General features: G+C 43.5%; 3 protein-coding genes across 4 annotated transcripts in view; 2 read left to right on the top strand and 1 right to left on the bottom strand.

Annotated features, from left to right (window-relative positions):
* Positions 1–2,851: 2,851 nt before the first annotated feature.
* DEPDC7 (DEP domain containing 7) lies at positions 2,852–11,464 on the top strand. The gene is made up of 9 exons (XM_033063729.1): positions 2,852–2,957; positions 5,174–5,561; positions 7,115–7,245; positions 8,122–8,311; positions 9,067–9,281; positions 10,356–10,498; positions 10,686–10,811; positions 10,893–10,971; positions 11,141–11,464. The coding sequence occupies exons 1-9, from the start codon at positions 2,888–2,890 to the stop codon at positions 11,353–11,355; spliced, it is 1,557 nt and encodes a 518-aa protein (XP_032919620.1). The 5' UTR covers positions 2,852–2,887; the 3' UTR covers positions 11,356–11,464.
* Positions 11,465–13,389: 1,925 nt separating this feature from the next.
* Positions 13,390–26,833, top strand: TCP11L1 (t-complex 11 like 1). 2 transcript variants are annotated; one of them, XM_033063297.1, is made up of 10 exons: positions 13,390–13,458; positions 16,519–16,684; positions 17,833–17,965; positions 19,194–19,314; positions 19,991–20,211; positions 21,256–21,392; positions 21,821–22,014; positions 22,332–22,513; positions 23,142–23,314; positions 23,526–26,833. In XM_033063297.1, the coding sequence occupies exons 2-10, from the start codon at positions 16,531–16,533 to the stop codon at positions 23,759–23,761; spliced, it is 1,551 nt and encodes a 516-aa protein (XP_032919188.1). In that variant the 5' UTR covers positions 13,390–13,458; positions 16,519–16,530; the 3' UTR covers positions 23,762–26,833. The 2 variants fall into 2 exon arrangements, with proteins under 2 accessions (XP_032919188.1, XP_032919189.1); XM_033063298.1 differs by lacking the exon at positions 13,390–13,458 and having other exon boundaries at positions 16,596–16,684; positions 17,837–17,965.
* The window catches only part of CSTF3 (cleavage stimulation factor subunit 3), a 36,894-nt gene continuing 36,037 nt past the window's right edge, over positions 26,834–27,690 (bottom strand). The window contains exon 19 of the mRNA XM_033063295.2: positions 26,834–27,549. Coding sequence (XP_032919186.2) covers positions 27,347–27,549 — 203 coding nt within the window. The 3' untranslated portion in view covers positions 26,834–27,346. The remainder of the gene's footprint in view (positions 27,550–27,690) is intronic.

Genomic DNA, 27,690 nt, shown 5'->3' with positions numbered 1-27,690 from the left:
GGGGCAGGTGCTGGGGTTTTTACAGCTTCAGTGTTGCCAGATGACATCACTGAACCTGCACCATCCTCCTTTTTAATTCAAATGTAGACGGCAAATGGGACTAAGCAGAGTGAATTTGTGTATAACCTGCTCTGAATCCTAAGGGAGAGTGTCCATCCTGTCCAGCCCCGAGCGATCCTCGTGCTCTGAGCTACAAATGGCAGAACCTGTTAGTCAGTACTGAGGGAGATTCTGTAATCTGCCTTCAGATCTCTCCAGCTTGTCAAACAGCCCTTTGCAATCTGATATTGTGTGAACAGCTCATGTTCTTAAATTTGAGATTACCAGAGAAGAGAGTTTTCCAATTTTTATAGGTCCATTTTGTGACTGAAAACCTTTTGCACTGGCCTTTGTATATTCAGGCATTGAAGTAGAAAAGATTTGATAATGCCATGACAATTGTAGCAATTTCTGTAACAGAAGCTGTTGATTTTCCTTTCCATGAGGATCTCTGTGCGACAGTGAACCATATGCTGAACTTTAATTTGTCTCGACATTTGTGAATGGAATGGAGCAACATTTTAAGGGTTACTCTTTATAATGTTCTCCTTTCATCAACTTCACCACTGTAGTGAATACAGGCATTGTTGATATTTAAGTGGGGAAAAAACAAAGTGTAACTGTTCTAAATAACTGGAATATTTTTCTGAATTTTTATGGTAATTATTAGTTGCTATGCTTTTTCAGAAACAGACAAAGATTGGGTTCAACAGATCCTGATGACAATGGTAATACATTTTATCTACATATACATTCAAGCTGTGTTGATATACACTTCATCTTTAAAGCTTTATTGTTATGGGAAGACATTTGAAATCTAAAGAATAAAGTTTGGTATAGAAGAGCAAGCCTTCTGACGTGTTTGAGATGTAAGAGAGGCATTTGAAATGCAGAGTTCTATGTTAACCACTGGAAAAAGTGGGATCTAAATTCTTTTGAAAATAAGAAATTGGAGGATATTGTTCTGCAAAAATCCCTCTTTATTTCCTAGTCAATTTTCAGTGACAATTCAATATCAATTTTGGCATTAAAAATCTGAATAATAATTGGAACACTGAACAATTCTGGGTTTTAGAACAGCTTATGTTCCAGCTTTGGTGTCCTTCCAGTTTTGTTTTTTAAGCTTACTAAATTAAAACTTTTTCCTGTGTTTTTTTCAAGAACATTTGAAAAAAAATTCTCAGTCACTTAATCAAGCATTGATCTGTTGTAGATAAAACAGCAGCACCCCCTATTTTCTACTTATATGCCTCCATTTCTTTTGGACAACACAGCCTCCAACTTTTGTCTTTTTGAGAGTGATCTTGAAATACTTAATCACACACTCACTCATGTTTTTACTTTCTAAGGTCTTAAATCCAATTATATCTCCTTCATTTGTCCCCAGAGTGTCTGGAAATTACAGGTGTTCTACTTCCACATCCTGGTTGGCTGCCCAGATTCCAGGTTCATTATGGGAAAAGCTAGACAGCATTTTGCATGCAGGTGTGCATCATTCCTGCATTTACACCTGCGAGCACAGAATTAGATGTAGAACAGGCTAAAGTTCAGTAATGTGATGACTCAACGTGAATTTTTGAATTACTTGTACCATTGTATTATTAGGTCTTTAATAGGCATTGCATACTTCTGATTCTGTGTACCATGGAGATCAGTTTAGCTTTGTCTGTTCCTATGGAAATCAGTCCAAAAAACATGAATTATTTTATGTTGCTCTAATACATTTCCCTTGAGGAAGAATATCCAAATACTTGATTCTTAGTAGAAAATTATACTTTATACACAGTAGAAAATTATGTTGGATCTCTCAGCAGTTTGCTGCAGGCAGTAGAAAAAACACTTATTACTCTGAAAATGAATTTATTATTTCATTTCATTGCAACGAGAAATGCCAGCTGCTATAATGAACAGCTCATGGAAGACATCACAAGAGAACTTCAACCACGTGTGGTGTTCCAGCTGTGTCCTACTGGAACAGCCAAGGACAGTGCTCAGGTTAAGCCACAGAAATAGATCTGACCAGTCTGGGGTTTTCAATGACACAGTAAATAAGGGGGAAATAAAGAGAATTGCCTAAGAGAGACATGAAGTTCCTGGAGTGGGTCTGGCTGAGGGCAGTGAGGATGTTGGGGGACTGGAGAATCTCTGTTCCAGGGAAAGGCAGAGGGAGCTGGGCTGTTCAGCCTGGAGAAGAGAAAAAAGCCCAGTTCCCCATGCAGGACCATGACCTCGAGGAGCAGCAGCTCTGGGAAGCATTTCCACTCATCCCAGCAGCCACTTTCGTATGGATACTGCCAGGCTTATCTGGAATGCTGTGTCGAGTTCTGGGCTCCTCAGTACAAAAAAGACATGGAGCTACCAGAGAGGGTGCCGTGGAAAATCACAAAGATGCTGAGGGGTCAGGAGCATCTCTCTTACAGGGACAGACAGCAGGAGCTGGGTCTGTGTAGTGTGGAGAAAAGGGAGGAGATCTCATCAATGCACAGAAACATCGCAAAGACGGGTGCCGAGAGGATGATGCCAGGCTCTTTTCAGTGGTGCCCAGCGACAGGACGAGGAGCAATGGCCATAAACTAAAACACCGCAAGTTCCACCTCAGTATGCGGAAGTTTCTTTCCATTGAAGGTGGCAGCGCACTGGGACGGACAATCCAAACCCACCCGAGCGCGCTCCTGTACCACCTGGGCAGGGCGATTACCCTGGGTGGTCTCCAGAGGCTCCTTCCATCCCGGCGGTCACTCCGCGCCGTCTGTGCCCCTGCAGCCCCGCCCGGGGGCGGGGGAGCGGCGGCTCCGCCCCGGCGGCTCCGAGAGCCGCGGGCGCGCCCGGCGCTGCAGACGCGCTTGCCATGGCCACGGTGCGGGAGAAGGCGGCGGCTCTGAGCCTCAGCACGGTCTGCAGCCCCGCCAGGCCGCCGGGTACGGCTGGGCACCGGCAGCGGGACGGGCAATGGGAGCGGGATGGACTGGTGGGGGCTCTGCCCGATGTGGGATGCGGGTCCCCGCCGGCGGCAGCTCCGCTCGGCGCCTTTCCCGGCTCCGGGAGCTTCAAAAATTGGCCGCGCTCCGGGAGCCGCTTCCGCCGGGGCCCCGTCCCGGCTGCGCGCCCGCTTCGGGCTGGGGATCCGCGGGACCTCTGCCCCGTGTCCTGCCCTGTCCTGATCCGCGGGACCCGTGTCCTGTCCTGATCCTCGGGACCTCTGCCCGTGTCCTGTCCTGCCGTGTCCCGATCCTCGGGATCCCTGCCCCGTGTCCCGCCCTGCCCGCGGAGCTGCGAGCCCGGTGGGTGCCAGGGAGGTTTTTGCAGCTCCGTGTCCCCAGCGCGGATTGAGAGCAGGTGCCTCGCTGTGCAGTGAAAGGGCGCTCGCTGGCTTTGCCCTTTTTCTTTCCCGACCTTGAGCACCTTAACTTTGTGGAAACTTGTTGTCTCAATGCCACGCTTAATACCCTGAGAAAAGATCCAAAGGCTCTGCGTATGATAAAGCCGTGAGTAGGAGTTAAAGCATTGCAGGTAGTACGTTGTTGTTTATTCTAGCGACAGAAACCAGAGTTGTATGTTTGGTGGTGTAGGGTTTGGGGATTCTTTCCTCCCAAATACCTTGGCTGGCTATTGGAATGTAGGGCTGGAAGCGAATTCTGTGTTCGTTAAGTTTGTTCTGCCTTCCTGAAGGTGTCATCAGGTTAAGTATCAGCAATTGTATACCTTGTCTGTCTTGTACTTTTAAAACTTTGGAAACTGCAGGTTCTTGGAGTTTTCTACTTTGCTGGTTCAATGCTGTGTATTAAAAACTGCTTTTTCTTGGGTTTTTTTCTTTTTTTTCCTTTTTTTTCCCCCTCTGACGTGTCTTTTCAGTAAGATAACTGTTGCTGTCTTTCTGGAGCATTGGTGTGTTCTCTCCCTTGCTTTCTCTCCCTCTTCCCAGTCTGCTGTCCCTCTGTCTTTCTTTTCCCCGTGCTTATTTGCCATTTTCTGGGCTTTCTTGTAGCTGGGGATGAGCTGAAAACTGGTGCTCCAAACTGGAATACAGCTGTCTAACTAAAGCCCTTCAGTCTAAACAGAGCAGAAAAAACACCTCCTTTATCTCAGTGGAAAACGCTCACGGTAATATGTTCCAGAAGGAGTTGCATGTTGTTGTTTTTTTCAAACATTGCATCGCACTGTTAATTCATTTGGTTTGAGCTCTGTCACAATCCCAGCTGGCTTTCTGTAGGATTGCTGCCAACTCCTCCTTCCATATTTTGTCCTTCAGCTTTTGATTTCTCTCTTCTTCCTCTGCTTTCGCTCTTAGTAAATTATTCATCTGACTTACTGAGAAACATATTCTAATTCTGTCCTCTCTGCTGGCTGCAGCTCTCCCCGGTTTGGTGCCACCTGCAAACTTCATGTGTTTTTCAGTCCTTGTGGAGGCTGAGTGTAGCCTCAGGTCAAACTGTTGGCTGCTGGCATTTTATTCTAATCAGACTGGTAAATGAGTAATAGTTCCGTGGTTTCACTGGGGGAGACAAGACGGATTGGCTCAGGGAAGTGGCGCTGGGTGCACAGAGCTGAGGTTTCTGCTGGAGCCGAGTGGCCAAGGGCTGTCTGCTGGGATAAATGTGGAGTGAGTGGCATCTCAATCCATGGACTTGTTAGTGGTGTGCTGAGCACTGATGTTAGGTGGCTTGTGTGTACGCACAGTCCTGTAGCAACCAGGGTTCTGGTGTGTCTCTTCATCCCTGCTTCCCTCTTCCCTGCCCAGCTGCGTTGCTCTGTTAGTGTCAGTGGAGGAACCGGGGTGTTAGGAGTGTGTGCAGCTGGTTTGTGGTTGTGGGACCTGTGTGCTCAGCAGTGGTTCTGCAAGGGTAACCATTTGGTGACTGAGGGACACACAAAAGGACAGTGTCAAAGTGGCAGGCTGAAAAAACAGGAACTCCTGGTTGCAAAGCTTTAGGCTGGTGTACCGAGAGGGAGACAGCGGTGCAGAGCAGACAGACTTGCTGAGGAAGTAACAAAGCCTTAATGCCTCAGCAACCCAAGCCAAAGTGGAAGTCTCAAAGATTTTTAAATCGTGACAAGGCTCATGAGAGCTAGAAGCCAGAAAGGGAGCTATTCTCTGTGGCTGCAGCATGAATTCAGTCTTTGTCTGTGTTCTCAGGCTTTAGCTTGGCGCAGAAGCCGTTTGGAGCGACATTCGTCTGGAGCAGCATTATCAGCGCTCTTCAAACTCAAGTGGAAGTGAAGAAGCGCCGCCAGAACCTGAAGTGTTACCATGACTGCTTCATTGGCTCAGATGCAGTGGATGTTGTCTTTGCCCATCTCCTGCAGAACAAGTATTTTGGGGATGTGGATATTTCCCGGGCCAAGGTGGTTCGTGTGTGCCAAGCGCTGATGGATTGCAAAGTGTTCGAGGCTGTCTCAACGAGGGTCTTTGGGAAAGACAAACGCTCCGTGTTTGAGGACAGCAGTAGCAGCCTCTACAGGTTCATAAATGCCTCAAACCAGCCAGAGCTTGAGAAAGATGACCAGCAGTGTACCCCACAGAGGTTAGTACATGGAGGTGAAGGGAGGAAATTTTTTACATGAGGAAAACATGATGTATTCTGTGAGAGAGAAAAGAAAACTGTACATTTACAGGGTAAAAATAGACACTGCATAGATGTTTGTGGGTGGAAGACAGGTAGGAAAGAGCAATTTGAAGAGAGTAAATCACTCAGCCTACATGGTTACTTGTTTTCTCTCTCTGTTATCACCTTGCCTTGGGGGAGGGAGGTGAGAGGGTAGAAATTAAGTGCATTTATGTACTGATCTAAATCAATACAACCAACTGGAATTCAGGTGCATCAAGCAGGCTAATGCAACAGGGCAATCTTTAGTCACTGCACACCTAGCTCTGGCATAAACCAGTAGTCCATGCAACGTCTGAGGAAAAGTTGTTTTCTCCTTTCACCATCCTCGCTTCACTTCACTTCCAATGGAGCTCTTTTTTTAGCTGTTTCTTTATGCATGTATGACTTGTTCCAGGCAGGGTAGCAGGCTGTTCTGCTGTTATGCTATTGACTCCATCTTGGAACCAGAGGGAAGTGCAATGGTGAGGTTTTGTTTCCCTGTCCTTTTAGGTGTGGGCAAAGAAAAACCCTGGTACTAACTAAACCCGCACAAAGCAGAACATGTAGATGCCACTTTGCCAAATAACTTCCCTTAAAAAGTTTTTGTTCATCTCTTCAAGTACTCTGGCATATTCTTACTAGAAACTACATGGGTATATTTAATGCAGTAGTTTTAGTAATGTGCACTTTTGAAAATTGTAAATAGTATTGACCCAAAATGGAAATGCCTTATTCGATTGACACGTTCATGTGAGTAGCAAATGTGAACTGGAGTGCGTCAACCCTGAAAAAAGTAGAGAAGCAGAGATTGAAAATATTTCCTTTGTCCTGTTTCTCCCCTCTCTCCCACTAGCTCTTGTTCTGTCTTAAAGCAAACTGTCCCAAGCCTTTATTTAAAAAGAGAATTCATGAGAAATTAAAACCACCTTAATTATGTGGTATTTAAAAATAGTTTCATCACAAGAGCTAAAGTAAAACTTTAGACTGTATTGAACAAGCAGTCATTAAACAGGATTATTCCTGTTTTATTAGTGTGGAATGAAGGTGTTTTTCTTCTGGGCAGGGCACAGATCCATCGGGTTACATTTCTTCATTTAGTGAAAGGAACAGATCTGTTGCTATGTGCAGGTTGTCACATCCATGTCAAAGATAGTGGACATCAAAAGGATTTTGCAGTGCTCTAAAACACAGAAGCTGTGGGAATTGGAATCATACAGCTGTGCTTGGAGGAACAGTAATTTTGTGGCTGGAGTCGTTCCGTTACATGCAAATAATTTTTGAAGGTATCATACATGCTCTTGGGTGACTTAGACAGAAGTGTCAGGCAGGGGAGCTGAGGGGGTAGATTATGTAAATATCTATACAGGAGAAAATTTTTGGTCTTGGGGCAGTTACCCATATTTGTATGTTGCATGATTGATTTGATTATCTATATATATGGCTATAGATATATATATATATATATATAAAAAAGCTGTTTTTAATCTCAGATGTGAGAAGAGCACCTTGTTCCACTCTACTCCATTCAAAGCAGAAAGCTTGGAGGATCTTTGGGAAAACCTAAGTCTAAAGCCAGCAAGCAGCCCTCAAGTGAACATCTCTGATAGCTTGTCCCGTCGAGGTAAGCCAAAAAATGTCGCAGTCATGTGTCTGTGGGAGAAGGAAGGTACATCTATAGGACTGGGAAGACTTGTGCTCCTCAGGTTGGAGAGGGAGGCAAACTGACACAGGATTTTGGTTTGGACACCAGCTCATGGAAAGGCAAATTATATTTGTTGCAGGCTTGCCTTTTGCCTTTTTATGTCATCAGACAAAAGGCATTATCTCTTGATTGAAATACATCAGTGTTGACTTTTGTGGAGAAGAATACCCAATGTATAGAGCTTGATGTGAGTTAGAAATATTCATAATATTCAGTTACCTGCAGTACTTGTGTGCTTGTTTTAGTCAGGGTGAATAGTCTGCTGTTAGCTAGAAGTGAATTGTGTATCTGCACATCCAGCACTCCTTCAGTATTGTGTGAAACTATTCCTGACAATTCATGGCTTGTCTTTCAGACCAAGCTGTGATCTAATGTGTTTTTTCCTTTGGTTCAAAGTGATAATGCATCCTAGAAACTGTGGTTTCATCATATGGAAATATTCAAGGAAGCTGTGATAAGGAGTGTGTCACAGTTGTACTTTTTTTTCATCCCTTATCTAGAGCAAAGATTGTTTGTGAATTAGAGCACAAAGAGTGCAAGGCACTTCAGATTTATCCAAAAAGCAGTTCTCCCACACTTGTAGTTAACTAATCAAATGGGTAGTTCTTGCCTTTTGTGGTGATAAAAGGCACTTGAAGCTGATAAGAGCCACATGCTTTGCTACTGCAAGTCTCTACTTTAGTAAAATCAATCTGTTACGTTAGGCCTGATGGCAGGAAGGGGAGTTATCTTCCTTGTGATCAGTTTTTTGCCCGTGCTGAGTCTCCCTGTGCTTTGTGTATCCACCCTTCCCAGTTATTAATGAAGTGTGGCAAGAACAAACAATTGCTCGCCTGCTGCAGCTGGTGGACCTCCCTCTGCTGGAGTCTCTGCTTGAGCACCAGGAGATCAGACCTCAGCTCCCACAGCCCAGGAAGGCAGCTGGATATGTCATCACAAGTAACTACCTGGACAGAGAGATCCTCAAGGCTTTCAGCGACTCGCAGTGAGTAATCACTGCTGTTCTCTGCAGCTCTGAAAAACTTCCTGCTTTCAGGGGAATGTAAAGCACAGTTGGTATTTGGGTAGAAATGCAGCAGAAAGGATGTCAGCAGGCACTTTTTTCCCTGTTGGACTTGACTGGAATAATTGGTAAATAATTGCTTAGTGAGTCTGCTGAACACTTGGGTAGTTTTTGAATGCAATGGCAGTAGTTGATGGTTTTCAGAGGGGAAATTCTTTGCTGCATTGAGGGAAGAAGAGAGGTTTTATAATCATCATGAAAGTTTTTGCTAGAGACATCACTTGTGAGAAACTAGCTTAGCTCCTCCTACTGTATTAAAAGAGCTAAGAATGCTGGGCTTGAAACTGTGCACAGAGTTAAAAACATTCTCTGAAAAACTTGTACCAGTCTGAATTAGATCAAGGTTCATATTTCTGTTTATCTAGCGATAATTGTGTCCTTATCTAAGAGCAGAGGACATAATTGACTTTGGGTTTTACTGCTTGTGACTGTTTACTTGTGGGTTACTAATTTTTCATCTTGATTAAATCCATAACAAAGAGGCTTATATGACTGTGATCTACCAGAGTGTGTCAAGTGTCTCGTGTGTGTGAATTTCTAATGGGGTGTAAGCGCCTACACACGCAGTTTTCACTGCTGAGGGAACCAATCTACCTGCTCTCTGTGGAAGGCATTGCAGCCAGCTCTGGAGGGCATCTGTAATTAAAGCTACAAACCCAAACCCCTCTGTGTTCCAGGACAGACGAGTGGCTCTCAGCAGCAATTGATTGTTTGGAATATCTTCCTGATCATATGGTGGTGGATATTAGCAGGAACCTGCCTGATCAGCCAGACAAAGCAGATACCTGGAAACTGCTGCTGTTTGACAACATTGGTAGATACTACAGCCAAAAAAAGGAGCCACTCTTAAGCCATGCATCCGAAATTCATTTAGGAATCGCAGAACTGTTAGGTAAGTCAAATAGAGCTGTGTTCCAATGCTTATATGATATATGTACTAAGAAATTGAGTATTTAGCTCAGGAGCCAAGATTAAAAACTGACTTCTACAAGTGTTTTCTTATTGGGCTTTTTTTTTTTGCTTGGTTTGTTTGGGGGGTTTTATTTATAGTTGGGTCTTTTAAAATTTGTAGTCATTAAGACTGTTCTTTTCTTTTTGGTTCCTGCTGTATGCAGTTCTGTAATTGTTGTTCAGGTCTGTGTGGAATGGCTGTGAAACCAGAGTGCTATAATGTGGTACTAGCTGGAATCCATGGAAGTCAGATATCCATGGGAAATTAAATATAAGTATAGCAATAATAAATAAATATTTAGGCTGTAAGAGCTAAACTGAAAGCTGTGTGGATGCTTGGTACCCCATTGACAACTTTGATTTTTTTACACAAAAGTGTTTCTTAAATTTTGTTTGAACATCACCTTGATGTTTTAGTTCTCAGCTTTTTATCCCAGATCTCCTTATTTTTCATAAGTTCTCTGCCTTGGTTATTCTTCTTTTTCCATGTTAACTTGAATACTTTGCATTTGTGTCCCATTCTTCCTCTCTACATGATAAAGGGTAATAATAAAACCTACTTCATTTAAACAGTGCACAAATCTAAAATGGCTATTCTGCATAGTAAGGCAAATTAAAACTTAGCAAAGTTCTACAAAGTAATTTGCAATTAATTCAAACTAGTCCATGTATCTAGGACATATTCCTCAGTTTTTGTGAGCTCTTTATTACCACAAGCAGAGGTGATTAATTTTTTTAATAGAACCATTTTCCTTTTTCGGTGTTTCACATCCCCTTTAAGATGGCTGAAGTGTAATTGAACTTAATTACAAGGGAGCTTTAATGCCCGGCTGAATGCCTGCATGTGGGATGTTGTCAGAGTCTGCAAGCAGCTCTCCTCAGCCTGGGAGAAGTTTTTGTGAGAGTGAATTGCTGTGTTTGGCCAGTTCTGTTTAGAGAGATGGGCATCTCTTCAGTGGCTGCTTTAGGTGTTTTATGGTAACACTGATTTTAGTGACTATTTCTCTCTCCCCAGTGAATGGGAAGATGGAGCAATCTTTAGAAGCTGTTCAGCTCTATTTGAAGCTCCTGGACAGCCAAGTCAGGGAGGAGTTCAGGAGACTGCTGTACTTCATGGCTGTTGCAGCACATCAGTCTGAGCTCAAGCTACAGAAGGAGGTGAATCTGCATTCTTACCAGTTGTTTTACTCTTTCTGAAATTCAGGGGTCCCAGGTGCTGGTCAGAAAACTCCTTTGTAGCTTAAATTTGTGACTATAGGAAAAGCAATGTCTCAGAAGAGCAAAGGTGATGCCCTCCTTAATGGGGGAGACTAACTCTCCTCTTTTGGTCATTATTTCACTTTAGAGTGACAACAGGATGGTTGTGAAAAGGACATTCTCTAAAGCTATTATCAACAATAAAAACTTATCCAGAGGGAAAACTGACCTCCTGATCTTGTTCCTTGTTGACAACCAGAGAGATGTGTTAAAGGTAAGAGCTAGAAAATGGCCAGGTTTTGTTTGACTGGTGTGCTCATGGAGAGCTGCTGTTGCATTGTCCTCTCTGTTCCAGATCCCAGGGGCACTGCACAAGATGGTCAGTGACAAACTGCTGGCTCTGCAGAAAGGCCAGGATCCCAGCAAGATAACAGGTGACACTTCACACTGAGCTTTATAATCTTGTCACGTCCCCAGATGAGAAATGGGTGATGCAAAAAGCCTTGCTGTAACAATGATTTGATCTAAAGGAGGGTGGGTCTGGAGAATCGCTGTAGGTGAGTGGGGTGTGGTGATAATCCTCTGTCTCACTTTTCCTTTCAGGTTACACCTTTTGCCAAAAACTTGATGAAAGAGAGTATCGCTCCAACACAGAGAAGACCACAAAAGATGAGCTATTATCTCTACTGAAAGCTATTGATGAAGATTCCAAGCTCTCTGACAAAGAGAGAAAGAGGCTGCTAGGTCAGTTTCATAGTAGTAATCCAAGTATTTTTATGCAGTATTTTGGAGACAGAGTTACTAATATGTGTGTGTGAGACTTCAAATATTGATTCCTTTGTATACCCTAGCCATGAAAACACTAATATATTTGTAAATCTTTTATATTAATGTATCTGCCTAATAAAATTATTTTGTGCAAATGGATGGAATTTATGCAATTATTACCAAAGCAAACAGTGCCTGAGTTTAACCTGTATTTATAGTTTAGCTTTTTTCATTCTTAATTACTATAGGAACAAATACTTCCTTTTCCTCCCAAAAAGCCAAGTCTGTTGACTCCCTCTATTTAAGTATTAAAATCACTGATATGGAAGCCATCATAAATGAAATCTCTCTGCCACCTTTTGCCCCCAGCACTGAGTTTATGCTGAACACTTTTTTTTTCTAACTTCCCTTGGATTATGTGACTATCACATAGCATTGATCTTGCTGTGTGCTGGAGACCTGAAAAACATGTTCTGCTTGATATTGCTCAGCTTTTCTTCAGGTTTGCCAAGCTAACTAACCTATGTCTGTGACAAATTGCTGTCCTGTTTTAAGCTCAAGTGGCACCATATTGAGGAATTGGCTCTCCTGGGCTGGTAAAGTCAGTCTGGATTTTTAAGTCAAGTCTGGTTTTGGTTGCCACAGGATCTTCTGTCTGTGGCTGGTTATCTTCATCCCTGCAGTGTTCTGCTCTGTCTGTAACTCTTGCTGATGGCACCAGCTGTAATTAGATAAGTGCTGGAGCAAGTGAAGAGCCTTTGGCTTGTCTTGTGGCATTTCTTATCCAAGAAGTGGAAATACCAAGATTTGCAACACAGGCAACTGCAATCATATATATAGATGTGTGTGTGTGCGTACAGACATCTAATTTGGACTCTTGTGGAGTTATCTTTGGACTGATACCACCAAAACTTCATTACAGCTCCTGTTTAAAAAAAAAACCCAAATTTTGTTCCATTAAAATGTTGAGCTCTGTTCTTTTATTTGGAACAAAAGCTAATTTAATTATGACAACAAAGTAGTAGTAATAACTGTTGCAGTCACATGTTCTTAAAAAACACAATCTTGTGTCAGACTCTCACGTCTCACTAACTAAAGCTTCAGTGATTACTGCTGTCTGCTGCCAGGGGCCAGAGTGTGTCTCTGAAATGGAGCTGCAGGACTTGGTGTGAAGCAGGATAATGTTTTGCTGTGTCCTAATGGGGGATGGAAGACAAAAATGTAAAAAAAGCTTCTTCTAGTTAATTAGAAAGGACTTCTGAAAATAACCAGTTCCTGAGAACTTGCAGGGAAGTATAAGCCTTTATAGTAGTTATAAATCTCAGTTTTAACTGGAAGGTTTTTATTATAAATGCACTTCCTCAGAAAAATTGGAAAAATGTGGGGGTGGAAATCCTCAAGTCATGGTGGAGTTGGATTGGTTTGCTCTTCAGCAGACGCATTTTCCTTTTCTGCCTCCTGCCTGCTGTAAGATCTGGGTGAAGAGGATGAGGTTCCTGTCTTGGAGCCGAGCTCTGCCCGAGGGCAGGGCCAGCTGCAGTCAGTCCCCAATGTCACCTGCAGTCAGTCCCGAATGCCAGCTGCAGTCAGTCCCGAATGCAGCTGCAGTCAGTCAGTCCCCAATGCAGCTGCAGTCAGTCCCCAATGCCAGCTCTGTGCCCTGTGGTCACTGTGCTGGCCCTGGGGCCGCGTCTGCGGTCGGGCTGCAGAGAGGTGGGCACAAGGCAGGGCTTTCTCTTCAGGGTGAGCCAGCTCCTCTCAGAGCACCTCACGTTCCTCTTCGGAGAACTGGCTGTCACAATGACCTGTAAAATGTGCCTAAGGGCAGCAGGCCACTCCAGGGCCGCGCTCGCTGATTACTGGGGGTTAATCTGTACGATGGGCAGACCCCGATTTTATCCATCGATGGCTGCGGGGCGCTCTGGCTGGGGTCAGGCCCTGCTCCTCGCTCGGCTGCCCCACAGCTCGTGCCCGTTCCGTACCGGGACCCTGCAGCCGCTGTGCCCGCTCTGCTCCGGCGGCGCTGCGGGCCCTCGCTCCGCCCCGCGGCCCGCCCTGCGCTGGGGCTGCGGCGCCGGCCCAGCCCCGCTCCGCGCCCGCAGGAGGGGCCGGGCCCGTCCGAGCCGGCGGCCGCGGCGGCTGCTCCGAGGGCGGTAAGGCGGGGCGGCCCGGCCGGGCACGGCCCGGGGCGGAGGGCGGTGTGGCGGGGCCGGGGGCGGCGGGCACGGCCCGGGGCCGGCAGTGCCGAGTGGGCCCGCGGTAGCTCCGGGCCCGGCCGGGCGGGCTCAGCACCGCATCCACCTCGTTCGGCCCAGCAGCTCACAGACCCCGTAGGCCATTGCTGAAGCGCGGAGTTTCCGGGCCTTGCGAAGGGAAAGCTGCCGGGCCGCTGGGGATGGGGACGGTGCCCTGTGTGCTCCCGGTAGCGATGGAACCGGCAGAGCCTCACACAGAGCCGGCGGCGCTGGGGAACAGCGGGGTTTCACAGCATCCCTCCTCATTTGGGAGAAGAGCATAACCCAACCTTGCTGGGTTGCAGGGGGAAGGAGGCGGTGATGTAGGATGAACAGAGGGAGAGTGCAGAGAGGCACAGGGGCGTTTGTTGGGGGAGCTGCCGGTGCTGCCCCAGCCCTGGCTGTGCTGAGGGAAGCAGGCCGAGCTCGTTCAGTGCTGGTGCGCTTCACGTGCTGCGAGGACCCGTGAGGAAATGTTTTGTTTTTGCATTTTAATTCGTTGCGTTTTTCTCTTGCTTTCATTAAAAATAAATGCAAGGAAAGTGCCAAGAAGTAGACTTTGCTCTATTAAGAGTCAGAATTGTTTCTGTGAAAGGAGGGATGATGGTGGTGATGCTTCTGGAAGAGGTATTGTCAAGCTTATTTACCCAGTGGAAAGAGGATGTGTTCTAGATGTGTTCTGGCAATAATAGCAGTAATCCATCAGAAAAGAGCAGACTATTGCAAACTAAACAACTAAACCAACAAGTGTGCCTGTTTACCTCATCTGCTGAACAGTCATTTGGTAGAATGGCCCAGGAGTTCTAATACCTGCCTGCCATAGCTGAAATAGGATTTTTCTAAAACCAGTGGTAATTAAATTAAACTTGGGCTGGGTTTGAGACTGCAGCTCTTGAGCTGCCGTTTTATGGAAGGCAGCACTTGAGGATGTAGTCTGGGGGGTAGGAATGATGGCAAAGCTGGGGGTAGGAATCACCAGACTGATGGTCTTGTCCCTGTCATTTATCTTCTGTGAGTGCTCAAGCAGCTGAACTGAAAGCTCAGTTTCCCCTCTGTAAAGTGAGGTTTATTATATTTCTCTGCTTTTCTCAGGGTAGTGAGGATAAAGTGCAGTGGGAGAGTGCAAGGCAGTAGGAAGTGTTGTGTGCATCAAAGACTTAAGTGGGGCTTGGTTGAGTCATCTTTGTGGTTCAGATTTGACTTCAGGAGGATGCTTTATGGAGGGGAAGAACGACCATCTAGTCTGGAATGAATGTGGAAGCCTTTATGATAATGCTTTTATCCTAGCCAAATTCAACAACAGGTTTCTCTCTTTAACCAGTTATATTTTATATTTTATATTTTATATTTTATATTTTATATTTTATATTTTATATTTTATATTTTATATTTTATATTTTATATTTTATATTTTATATTTTATATTGCAGTGGTTGCTATGCTCTTCTCTGTGAACAACCCTTTTATTAACAGAGCTCCTCATCCTCCATCTAGAGGTGGAGTGAGTCTAACAGTACCTGCACTGATGCCTGTGTGCCAGGGGTGTTCTCCTGTGCCATTTATCCTGAGCTTTTCATACTGTTTTCTCTTCTAAAATAGAAATGACACAGTGCTGTGGGCAAGTGTTGCATGCTGTTGTCTCTCATGCATCAAGCAAGATGATGATCCTGAGTCATTGCTGTAGAGCAAAACTGTTCCTTACATGCCCTGAGCTTTCCATCTGTCCTGAGGAGTCACGTTGTGTAATCAATTTAAGCACTGGTGGAGCAGGCTTAGTTATTACAGCTGTTGTATGAAAATAAATCTCAGTTCTGCGTTTTATATTTCTACACTGTTGCTTGCTTCTGCTGCATCCTCTTCAGTGTAGTTTTTGATTCTGTATTTTCTCTCAGTAGATGTGGGGTGCCTCTGGAGGGTGTCTCTCTTGCTGAGAACTTGGTTTATTTCAAAATGTAAAAGTGGGGATGGTGGGACACTTGGGGAAAGAGGAAGTCGCTGTTTTTCCAGAAGCTTTCTTTCATTTTGAAAGCAGACTCTTCCTGACTCCCACTTCACAGAACATCTAAGTTATTTAATTTAGAGACATCATATGCTCTCAAGATCTCTGTAAAATTAAAGCCTGAGCAGCAGCTTCCTGCATGATAATTTTCAGTGGTGGATGTAGAAATTAGATTATTTATAGGGAAATCTGAGAATTAAATAAGTGAAGATAAGGAACAGTGAGACTTGGTTTTCTACTAGTAATTTTTTCAGTGTAACTTTGAGTACATTGCAGGTATCTGCAATGTGATATAAATATCCTTTAATATGTAATGTCTAATAAACAAGTATTTTATTGCTATAACTGTTCTTTAATTGAAAAACCTGAACAACTGATATTTTATGCACAAATCAGGACTCTTGGATGTAATGAAAATATGGGAATAGAATTTTATATTAATTTCTCTCTAGCTCTTTTGCTGCTTTTAATGCTTTTAGATAGCTCAGAGGGAAGCTTTTAAGTTGTGAGCAGTTGGGACAGACCATAGTTCAGGAATATGTTGTGTGCAGGAAGATTTATTGCTGTGTGGTAAGGAAATAATCTTTTGTAAAACATGTTTGTAATATTTTTCTGAAGGTGTTTTTCATGGTTCTCTTAAAAGCAGGAAAGCAGTGCTAGGAAAGGAAACAATGTCTTTTTCTTTCATCTGTGTCATTATGGCAAGGGAACAGTTTGAGATTTTTGAGAACTGACTAGGACTGCAGATTAAATAAATGGCGGCTGTGTTGAAAGCATCCCATTTTGTGGAAGATGGGGAAGTGAGTCACTCAGTCCAGGTCCCCTGCCATTATGGGGATGACATCATATTACTCCTCATAAGAATTCTTTCATTCTTAATTTTTTTTCTGAATCAAGAGGGCTCCTGGTGATGTTTACCCACTCAGCTGTGTCAGTAAACATTTATTAATTCCCTTTTCCATATTTTTTCTTTTGTAAAGAACCAACTGAAAATGTCTCAGAATCCTGACAAGCTAAATTCAAGTGAAGAACAGTTGAGTGGTTTGGAGGATGATCAGGAGGAGAGCTTGGACAACTTGGATCAGTCTGTCCGAAAAAGAATACGACAGAGTGCTCCAGGGTCACACAGAGATGAGACACCAAAGTGTAAGCAAAACTGCTTTATGGCATACAGTAAATAAATGGTCAATTCTGTAATTGTTGTTGGAGGCAATCCTAGTGTTTTACAGCATTCTCTGCAAGTTTGACTGTCTTGCAGTTAAATACAGAGTGAACTCTTGATGATATGCCTTGAAACTGTAACACTTTTCTCCCCGTTTTCTTTTTGTTTTCCTAATTGTGCACACAGCGTACATTTTCTTAATTGTACACAATGACCACGTTGCTCTGAGCCACATATATCCTAAATATCCTGGTGTGTTTGTGCTCTTGGAATGGATAAACACCACCCCAGTTTGTTCCAGCTAAACTGACTCTGCTGTTTGCCTTATCAGCTGAACCTTGTGCGTTGCTGCAGCCCCTGTTCCCACTGCGGGGCAGAAAGGGGTGTCATCAACAAAGGGATGTCCTGTCAGCTGAAGTGAACAAATGGAATGGATCCATCAGGGCACCAACTCTTTCACTAACCCAGGGCCCAGTTTGAGGCTGCTGGCCCGTCCTGGTCAGTCCTAAATATCTGCCAGGGAAGAGCTCTTAAACATTGCTGCTGCCACTGCTGCTGCTGCTGTCCTCTGTTGTTTGGGTGATGGCCTCTGGGGGGAAAAAAAAAGTGTTGGGAGGAGTGCCATTTCCATTGGAAGTAGTGAGAATAATTAGCTACTGGTGTGCTGCTGCTTAACAGTGATGGGGATTGTTTGTTGACTGCTTTAATGATGAAATCACTTCCTTGTAAAACTGAAATGGCAATATCTGCACAATACTTGTACGGTGAAAGTACAGCTATTTGTAATTATTTCTTCCTACAGCATGGAGAAAGATGCCAAGATGCTATTAAGCCATCCTAAAAAGTATTGGTTTGTGTGGGTGTTTTGTTTGGAGATGGTTTTTAGAAGAGTGTGATGGAAGCAATTGACATACCGAGCCCATAATATCAAATGGGATCCACTTCTTTTTTTTTTAAATACTCCAAACCTGTGTCATCCACCAGATGGGAAAGGAAGGGAAAGAAAGGAGAAGAATCTTCAGCTGATGCTGTCATTTGACCCTGTGTACTGTCAATAAGCTGCAAAGGGTCCAAAAGACTCTTTCTGCAGGCTTTTGTTGAGAGCTATCTGACAGTGTAATTGATGTTGCAGCCAGTCCCTCCCGGCCTGTGTCAATAGAAGAGCTCATGGAGACAGCAAAGGGAGTCACCAACATGGCACTGGCACATGAAATTGTGGTGAATGGAGACTTCCAGATAAAACCAGCTGAATTGCCAGAGCACAGGTAAGGCTGGTACCAAACAGCTACCTAAATAAAGTTGTGTTTGTGGAACTGCAGAGCAGCTCTGGGAGAATCAGGTGAAGGCTCTGGCTGGTGTCTGGTCTGGCAGTGCCTGGGAGGAGGTGGGAAAGAATGTAAGAAGAAGGTGATAACTGTGCAGTTGTGCTTCCCCAGGTGTGTGTGTGTGAAAGGTGAACCTCTTGGATTAATTGGACATGTGTGGTGCAAAAACCAGAGTGCTGTGTTTTCTGCTGTGTCCCCTTGCCCCAGGACTCTGAGCCTTCCCAGTGCCCCAGTCCAGCTCCAGATGTAGGGGATGCTTTTAGCAATTTTTAAGCTTTCACTGCCTGTGGGAGTAAGATGAAACCTGATTATTTTAGCTTTTCCTGTCTCTTTCTTTAGGGATATTTTGGGGAGAGATTCCTGTGTTTTATTAGGTTAGTCCTTGCTCCTTTCAGGTTTGAAGCCTTTCCTTCTCTGTGTGAGTCTACAGTAATTGTGTGCCCTGCTGAGAGGGGAGAGAGAGAGCAGAGCAAGCTTTGTCTGCTGTTCTCTGTCTCTCACACACAGAGTGAGGTGTGGCTGACAGCCTCCTGGCTTGATTTGGGAAGGGGTGCATATTCCAGGGAACTTGGTGGGGGCCAGTGTTGAAGTTACACCTGGTGAGAACAGGAGATGTCAGTATTTTGAATTAGAAATTGCTACTGAAGCAGTGAAATTCATGTATTTTCTATACAAACTGATCTGGGCCCTTATCTCAGAGTAGATGCAATGCTTATGCAGTGAAACAGAAGATTTTGTGTCAGGGAAGTTACTTAATTTCTGTTAGGTTTACTAATTAATTTTGTGTAGTGGAGTTTATTTTACTTAGTGGGGCCTTTGAAAGGAACATGAACATTAATCTTTTGAAGACAAAATGTGATTTTTGCCATTTTTGTTTTCTTCCACTTATCTAGATGTAGCATGTGATAAGTACTTGGAAGGATTTTAGTTTGTAGCCCCCTTTGCTCATGTGTAACCCTATATTAGGACATAAGCCATTCCAAACCCTGTGTCCAGTTTTTCTTGCTTTTCTGAGTAACTTTAAATGACAGATCTCTGTTAATCATCATACAGTTATTATTGCATTATATTCATATTATTGCATGCTGTGCTTCAGGAGCTGCAGGTTATCTTTGTAAGGTATCATATCAGAGACCAGTATCATTCTTTTTAACATGTTTATTCACAGCTTAGAGAAGAAAGTCAGAGATATTGTGCATAAAGCTTTCTGGGATTGTCTGGAAGCTCAGCTAAAGGATGACCCCCCGACATATGATCATGCAATTAAGCTGTTGGGAGAAATTAAAGAGGTAAGATGATGGGATATGAAGGGAAATTATTAAATTTGAGTAGCTGCACTGATAAGAATGAGCAAAAGTGGTTGGAGTTTGGCTTTTCATAAAAAATCCTCGTGTTCTTTTCCATTACTATGAACATATACAAACTGTATAATCCTAGAGGAGAAATTTGAATATTAAAACCAAATTCAAAAACCATGTAAGGTGGTTAACAGGTAAGCAATGCCAGTTCCATAATTCCAAGCTTCCTTCATGTTATGGCACTGGTATTAGTTATGGAATCAGTGAGATACTCCAACACTAGGCTGGTAAAACCAGTGTTTTACACAGCTGTCTGAAGTATGATCTGTGCACAGAGGATTTACCTCTTAGGAACATCAGTATCACACAATGTGAGGTGAAACATCTGGAGTTGGTGAGTGGAAGTTAAAGAAATTAAAAAAAAAAAAAAAAAGATAAACTATATAGTTGTTTAGATAAGAATCCCTGGTACTGTTCAAGGTTGGATGGGGCATTAAGCAAAGTGGTTTAGTGAGAAGTGACCCCACTAGGTAATCTTTAATTTCTTTCCTGGCCCAAACCATTCCATGATTCTATAATTCTGTGAGAGATGGTTCAGTAACTTGTTTTGATCCTTAGAGTCTCTGAGATGTAGAACTAATGCACTGTTAAAAACTTTCCATTTCAGAGTCTTCTGTCTTTCTTGTTGCCTGGTCATACTAGACTGAGAAGCCAGATTACAGAAGTTCTTGACCTGGATTTGATAAAACAGGAGGCAGAGAATGGGGCCCTTGACATTTCTAAGTTGGTCAAATTTGTTATTGGGATGATGGGGACTCTCTGTGCTCCAGCTCGAGATGAAGACATTAAGAAACTGAAAGATATTAATGAAATAGTTCCTCTTTTCAGGTACTGAAATGTGTTTATTAGTCACTTCAGAGTCTTTAAGTAATTTTAGAGGTTGAGAGGGGGCAACTTGCAACTCCTAGAAAGCAAAGAGTGATAGGGAAAAGGATGTAGCTGTGGGTGTGAAGGGGAGAGATGCTCCAGGAGTCATTTACAAGGACCACCTCTGATCTGGTGAGTTGGAGTATTTGTCTGGCTCCTGCATGTCACTGAAGGACATTTGCTTAAATGTCAAATGCAAAATAAGCTTTAAAGTAGCAGATGAACAGTCAGCTTGTATCAGAATTGAATGTCAGCAGCAGAAGGTGAAAAAAGCACACAGAAGCCTAGGGGAAAAGCATTACTGGTTTCCAGCCAGTTTGTCCTTTCCTCCCAGTTTGAGCTCTCTTTACCCCACTCCCTGTGTAATTCTCTGTCAGTTCTAAAGGGAGTCTGTGTTCCACATCTGGGAGCATCCAGGCTTCTGCTTTGCCACCAAGTTCTCAGTGGAGCAGCTCAAGGTCTCAGTATTTGGGAGAAGCATCATTAACCTTGCTGTTTTCTAATTTGAAAAGCTTCCAGGAGTTCAGGACTGACTTGGCAGAAATATTGCCAGCAGGAATTAGGTTGCTTTGAAATTAAGGTGTTTTTCTTTGGTGTTTGTTTGGTTGGTTTTTCTTTGTTGCCCCTTGGGTCTGATTATTCACTTCCCGCTGAGGTTGGCTTTCCAGGCTGCCAACAGCCATGGCATACAAGCTTGGAAACCCAGATGTCTTTTCATATACAATATTGCACATCCTGGGAGATAAAATCTGTGCAGCTAGTGAAGTTAATTCCATGGAGGCTTTTTTACAGGAGGGCAAGATTTGCTTCCCACTTGGAAGAGGCACATGCATGCATGTACATGCTTGCTCCAGCTTTCTCTGTCTCATGCTCTGAAGTTGTTAGGCTGTTACTGTTTCCCATGCATGTTTTTGCTCTTTCCTTAGACAATCTGTAATAAATCTTGTGAACAGCACCTCTGAAACATCTGCAGCCTTGAATAACTTTTTCTGTTTGTTTGTTTAGAGCAATTTTCTCTGTATTAGACCTAATGAAAATGGATATGGCAAACTTCGCTGTCAGTAGTATTAGGCCAAAATTAATGCAGCAGTCTGCTGAATATGAAAGAAAGAAGTTTCAGGAGTTTCTTGAGAAACAGCCAAGTATGACTTTGTTCCTTTCTTTCTTCCCCTCTGACCTCCCAGTAAACTGCGTGTCTTTGCTTGTAGATCATGAAAAGAACTCAGATATTTTTATAAGTTCTAGAATTCATATGGTAAATGACAGCTTGTGCCCCAAAACTATGGTTAGAAAAAATCTGCCAGAACAATAGTTCTGCCCTTGGTACATTCAGTTTAATTTCAATACAGTGTAGGGCATGATTACCCAGCATCATCTCACCTCTGATTTCCTGTAGCTGTGTGGTTTTGTTTTAGACGTTCTGCTTGATGCAATAAATGAAATGCATGTCATACCTGATATCATGGGCATTAGTCATAGTAACTACTGGGATTGTTTGGAAATTATTGGTGGAAAAACCCAACTTTGAAAAGGAATTTTCTTAACACGACTTTTCCCCCTGCTCTTCCAGATTCTTTAGACCTTGTCACAAAGTGGTTGCAAGAAGCAGCAGATGATCTTGCAAAGCTGGGACACGATGTGTTGCCTCCCCACTGTGGTGATGGTGCCACTGGTGGAGCTTCTGCCTTGTGCTTCATTGCTATACAAAATCAGGCCTATCTGAAGCTCCTGAAGTGGGATCACATGAACAGGCCTTTTCCAGAAGTAAGTATTTAACAGAAAAATTGGTTCTGTGCTTATTCCACTCCTCTTTTCCCAGGCCACAGCAGAAACCGTTTGGTTTTGTAGCCTTGCAACACGTACAGTACTGAACCATTCATCTCTGACTGGGAGATCTGGCAGTTCTAATAGGTGCTTGTCTTTCAGTGCTGAAACCTGCTTAGCTGGAAAAAGAGGAGTCAATGCTTTTCATTGTGCTCCTGGTTCTGGCCTGCTGCTCCCTGTGCTATTGCTGCTTTTGCTGTCCCTTCCCAGCCCTGCAATCTGACTCCATGCTGTGCTGGCTCCCTCCCTCCTTGCAGACGGTGCTCATGGACCAGACTCGCTTCCTGGAGATCCAGCTGGAGCTGGAGCAGCTCCTCGTGGTGGGGACAGTGCTGCTGGTCACATTCAGTGCAGCAGGCCCAGCCCTCATTGATGTGCCTGGATTCGCTGAGAAAATCAAAAGCATCGTCAAGGTGCTGCTGACAGGAATGCACCTCCCGTGAGTATGGCACAGCCCTGCTCTCAGGGGCAGGTGCAGCTCTGCTGCCACTCTGGGGAATGATCAGGTTGAGCATTTTTCTGGCTGGGGACTGCAGAAGTGCAGAGGAGGTGATGAGGGCTTTCTGTGAGCCCAGGCTGGCAGTGTTTCTTCAGCTTACTCACACAGAGCTGTGTTTTCTTGCTCTGCTCTTCCATGACGTGTACAAGCTGCTTTGTTCAGACTGTGTTTTTCATGGTGCCAGGCTGGCACAGGAGAGTGCTAGCAACTGCCCCTGCTCAGTTTGGGCCACGCTCCCCAAAAAGCTGAGTGTGGCACAGTGAGCTGCCTGCAGATTTAGTGGTTACTTTTACACCTACAGGTTTTGCTTTAGTCAGAGCTGTCCTCAGGCAGAAAGTCAGCTCTTATGTGTATGAATTGTTCAGGCTTGAAGTCTTGAATGTTCTCCTACTTCCTTGCTTTAGATCTCAGCTTCATTTCATGTATATATAATTACATTAATCTTTATAATTGACATTACGCTTTTCCACTACATTTGGTAAATAGAGCAACTCTACTTGAATGGTTTATTTGTAAAAAGTGGGAAAACAGTAACTAATCCAATTATGCTGTGCCTCATGTTCTCTAGCTCCTTTAACCTGAAGGAATCCCTGGCCACCGTGGGTGAGAAGGTGTGTGCTGAAGTGAATAGCTGCCTTTCCCAGCATGGCTTTACCCCCTTCTCAGCTGAGAGAGAGGCTGTGCTCAAGGGACAGATCCAGGCAGTGGCCAGCCCAGATAACTCCATCTGCAAGCTCATAGGTAGGTCTGGAGAGTGCTCTGCTCTCCTTGTCTGTAACTAGGGCTGGGAGGTGTGCGGGGCTCCTCTTTCCACCTTGTTTCCACATTGTTTCCACGTTGTATTTTCAACTTGCTGACCATTTTCAGGCTTGTTGCATTTTACATGAGATTACCCTGTTTCTAATTCACAGTCTCTTTTGAAAACAAACCAAACCCTTTTTTTGTTTTCCAGATTCTCGAATTCAAAAGTTTCTGGAGAATTATCTTGCATCCAGTCACCAGAAATCACTGCCTGCCATTCCTGGAGGATTAGGCCCTATTCAGAGGGAGCTGGAGGAGATTGCTGCCAAGTACATTCGTCTTGTCAACTACAACAGAATGGTCTTCAGCCCTTACTACGATGCAGTCCTTGGCAAAATACTGACTAAGGAAAAATCCCAAATTGTAGGGAAGTCAGAAGAATCATAAAATCAGTCTGTGTGCTACCAAAACAGTATTGTCAGCTATTCAATAAAACTTGTACCAATATTTGTCTAGGAAAACAGCTTTCCATGTAAATACTGGTTCCTTTTAACCCATGAGTGGTGACTGATGAGGGAAATACAGGAGATGCCACAAGGTTTCTGAGGTAAAAGATGCATTTCTAATATAATTATGCAACCTGGGGGGGATATCATAGGAGTTTTCTGGCTGCAATTTTTAGATTTTTGAGCTGATGATAGGTAGGACAAGTTTAAGAATCAAACTTTGTGTTTAAGTGGCTCATTTTAGGGTCTTTAGCTCTTAATTTACAGTGAATTTAGTTTAATTTATCCATAGCTGATTAGCAATGGTTCTTCCCAGAAGGGGTGATTTGGTTTTTTTTAAAAAATCTAACTTTAAAGAATTAAAAAAGCCAAAATTCTAAAGAAGAACTTCACCAGACAAAACACCAAGCCAAGCAGCACTTTAATGTAACATTATGGTGAGTATGGTAGGCTTACTAGTTTTTTCTGTATTTTACTGCATTTTTAATAGCATTTCTTTGCTGTTTACCTGCAGATGTTACAAAACATAATATATTTTTGTAGCAAATTTTCTGGTTATTGGGTAACTGTCCTCTGCTATGTACAGTACTCCCAGAGGTGGCAATCTTATAGATTGCAGCTGTATTTATATCTTGTAAAGATTTCAGAAAGGGCAGAGCTAAAATGTTTTGATAAAAGTGGCATTTCTTAACCTTTTTTTCCTAGTAATTTACTCCTTTTTAGGTGAAATACTAATTTTAAAGTAAATTGTCATTTGTGGAAGGTGGATTTAAAGTGTGTGAAACTTTGGGCTGAAAATTTTGGTTTTTTTAAAAAAAACTACAACAGGAGATGGTTGCATATTCAATCATGTCTTCAAAAATATCCAGGAAGTGTAGAGCACTGTGGGCAGTATAAGTGATTTTAATGTACTGTGAGAGGTGAGTGGTTTGATGTTAGTTTGAATATACAGGGGATATTTTAGTAGATTTTTTCACTTTGTAGAGGTGTTTTTGAAACTTAGAATATTTGTAGGTCTTGAATTTATTGAGCTATGTGTTGTTTAGAGGAGAAGAGCCCACTGATCTTACATTGCAGTCTCAGGCTCAGCTGGGAGGTAAGTGAAATTTTCCTCTGGTTGAGCACAACAGTGTATTACAGTAATCAATATTTGATGGTTTTATGAAAGCAAAGTTTGTAGTTAAACACAGTAAGTGGCCCAAGTATGAGCTTGTCCAAACCAGAACGTGCTATCTTTAAAAAAAAAACCAAGGCATGTGAAATAAATAAATCAAGGGGTCGTTGTATTGCCAACAGGCAGGTTAATTTAGGAATCAGTCAAACTAACAGAACTTGTAGAAACACTGGATTGTGATCCACTGTTGATGCCTCCCTTTCCAGCTTCCTTTGAATATCAGTGTGGATAAAGCTGCACCAACTTTGTGTTTGGAGGGGGATGGAAGAAATAACACCTTTTTTACTATATTAGCCTGTGGAACTCTAAACCAAATCTTTTCTCATTCATTACAAACCCCCTTCCCCGAGGGAAAAACCCAGCAAAACCCTGGAGAGTTCATCAGCTCAGACAAGTGATTTTTCTCTTGGCCAGATGCACTCAGCCATGTCTGTCTTTGAATCCTTCTGTGAGAACTCAAAAATGAGGTTGGTTAGCCAGAAAAAAGGGTTCTGAGTAGGGTCTGTTTAATTGTTCAGATTCTACAGAGGTCTTCAAGGCTTCTGCCTCAGCGTGCTGGGCTTTGCTATGAGAGCAGGCTCTGCCTCCCAAAGCTCTGCCTGTGCTGAATGAGCCACCACTGCTGGAGACAGCAGTGAGAGAGATAACCAAGGCACAGCTGGTTTCAGCTTTGTTAAATGACAGCTGCACAAGTTAGAAATTGGGTGTTTTATCTTTCAGTACCAGCCAGGAGCCGCCTTTAGAGGCAGTTTCACTGACGAGTTCGATGAGGTACAGGACGATCTCGAGGCTGTGGGGAGGAACATCAGGGTGAGACAGGTACCTGGAAAAGCCCTTCAAAAGTGTGTGATGATGGCAGAGTGAAGGGCACTGCTTTAGCAATGGGCAAAATCCTGATTGAGGGGATTAATCCCTGCTCCCAGAGCTGGCATTCAGGGCAGCAGGGACTGTGCTGCCACCTGTGCTTGTACTGCTTGCAGGATCCACAGAGGGAATCCCATCTCTCACAGGACGGGTTTGATCCTGATTTTCATGTAGCAGAAAAATCCTAGAATGAGGGAACAGAGTGCAGAACTCACCTCCAGAAAGGAACAAATGCTCCTGGCACAGGTGCTCTGGGGGCCTTTCAACAGGAAAGATCTAAAGGAACTGCAATAAATGCCCACAAAGCATGGTAATGATGCTCCCAGGTTCTTGTTCTTAACAAGAGTGTTTGACAAACAGTTTCTCTACATCCTCTCTAAAAGAAACAGGGAGATGCAGTTGAGTGGCAGAGCAAGGAGGACATTCCAGGATGGCTGAGGCCAGCCCCATCTCCATGTGCAGGTGCTGCTTAACCCCTTGCCCTGGCAGAGAGGAGGAATGCCTTCCATTTGCCCCAGGCTGACTTTCCTGTAGTCCAAGGGGCTCTTAGGATCTTACCAGAGTGCAATTCCAAACAGCCAATTCCAAGTGAAAAGCTGAAGTACACACAGAAACTGCTTGGAAAGCTCACATAGTGTTTTTTTAGCTTGTTTGAAGATACCAAGTGCAACGATGTAGCTGATAATTAACATTTAGCTTTGTACATTACATGGAAGAGCAGTGCAGGTATCCAGGACCGGTGCTCCTGGGCTGCCCATATTGAACTGAGTTAGTCTCACAATGCTGTCTTCTTCAAACAGTGCTGGAATTACAAGCCAAAGTGTGCTGTATCCTCTAGAAAATGGAAACCAAGCTCATTCTAATATGTATGCTCTGCTCAATTTCCTGTGACGGTATAATTAGCATTGCTTTTGAAGTGGCTGAGTAATATTTAAGAAGTACCTTGTGTTTGAATAAAACTAGAATGAGGCATGATGTTATGGATATCCTTTTATTTTAAAGGAATGTTTTTTGTTGTTGTTTGGTTGGGTTTTTTTTTTAATTTTCAACTACAAAACAGATTCCTTACATTCTGCCATAAATAAAAACGAACAATAAGGCAGGACACTACATGAACAAACTGAGAACAACTGTTTTCCAGAAAATGTGAATTAAAAATGCTTCACAAGTATAAGCCATCCAGTTTTTAAAATAAAACTGTTGAAAACCCACAAGAGTTCAAGTGGTAGATGTGTACACCCTCGAAGAACAAAATACAGTTTTGACATTTTGCACTTTTGGTTTTGAAAACCGAGTTTTGTTCAGAGCACATTCTAAGGTTGTTCGGGCTGTTTTCAGATCAAGAACCATATGGGAGAAGAGGCACCACAGTAACAAAACCATTTCCAAGGATTTTTTTGTTTGCAGCTGTCCTTTTCAAATGCTTGACTTTTAAGAGACTGATTCAATGCAAGTCTTTGTCTGTCACAGCAGAACTCCAAACTTGTTTCACCGGATTCTCTTTTGCTGTCGTGCTCTGTAAATGTCATGTACAGGGGGAACTACAGATCCTTTCTCCTCATCATCATCAGAATCCTCATGTGATCTCTTCACAGCCTTGTTGAGAATGGTGTTGTTTTCCACAGGTCCATTGCCTTCCACAGCTATTTCAGGCAGGCCGCCCGTGATTATCCGTACAGCTTCATCGACAGCTTCAGAAAGAGACACAGAGCCACTCAGTGTGTGACACTCAGACCCCTGGCCAGCAACCAGACCCCAGCAGGGACATGAGACACCCCAGGGACACTCCTGCAACATAAGACACTTCTCCTGCCCTGTACTAAGCTAAGCCC

The sequence above is a fragment of the Catharus ustulatus genome, chromosome 6 (assembly GCF_009819885.2).
Source record: "Catharus ustulatus isolate bCatUst1 chromosome 6, bCatUst1.pri.v2, whole genome shotgun sequence".
Lineage (NCBI taxonomy): Eukaryota > Metazoa > Chordata > Aves > Passeriformes > Turdidae > Catharus > Catharus ustulatus.
The sequence above is the reverse complement of the archived record's forward strand: the minus strand, read 5'-3'. Positions and strand labels throughout refer to the sequence as shown.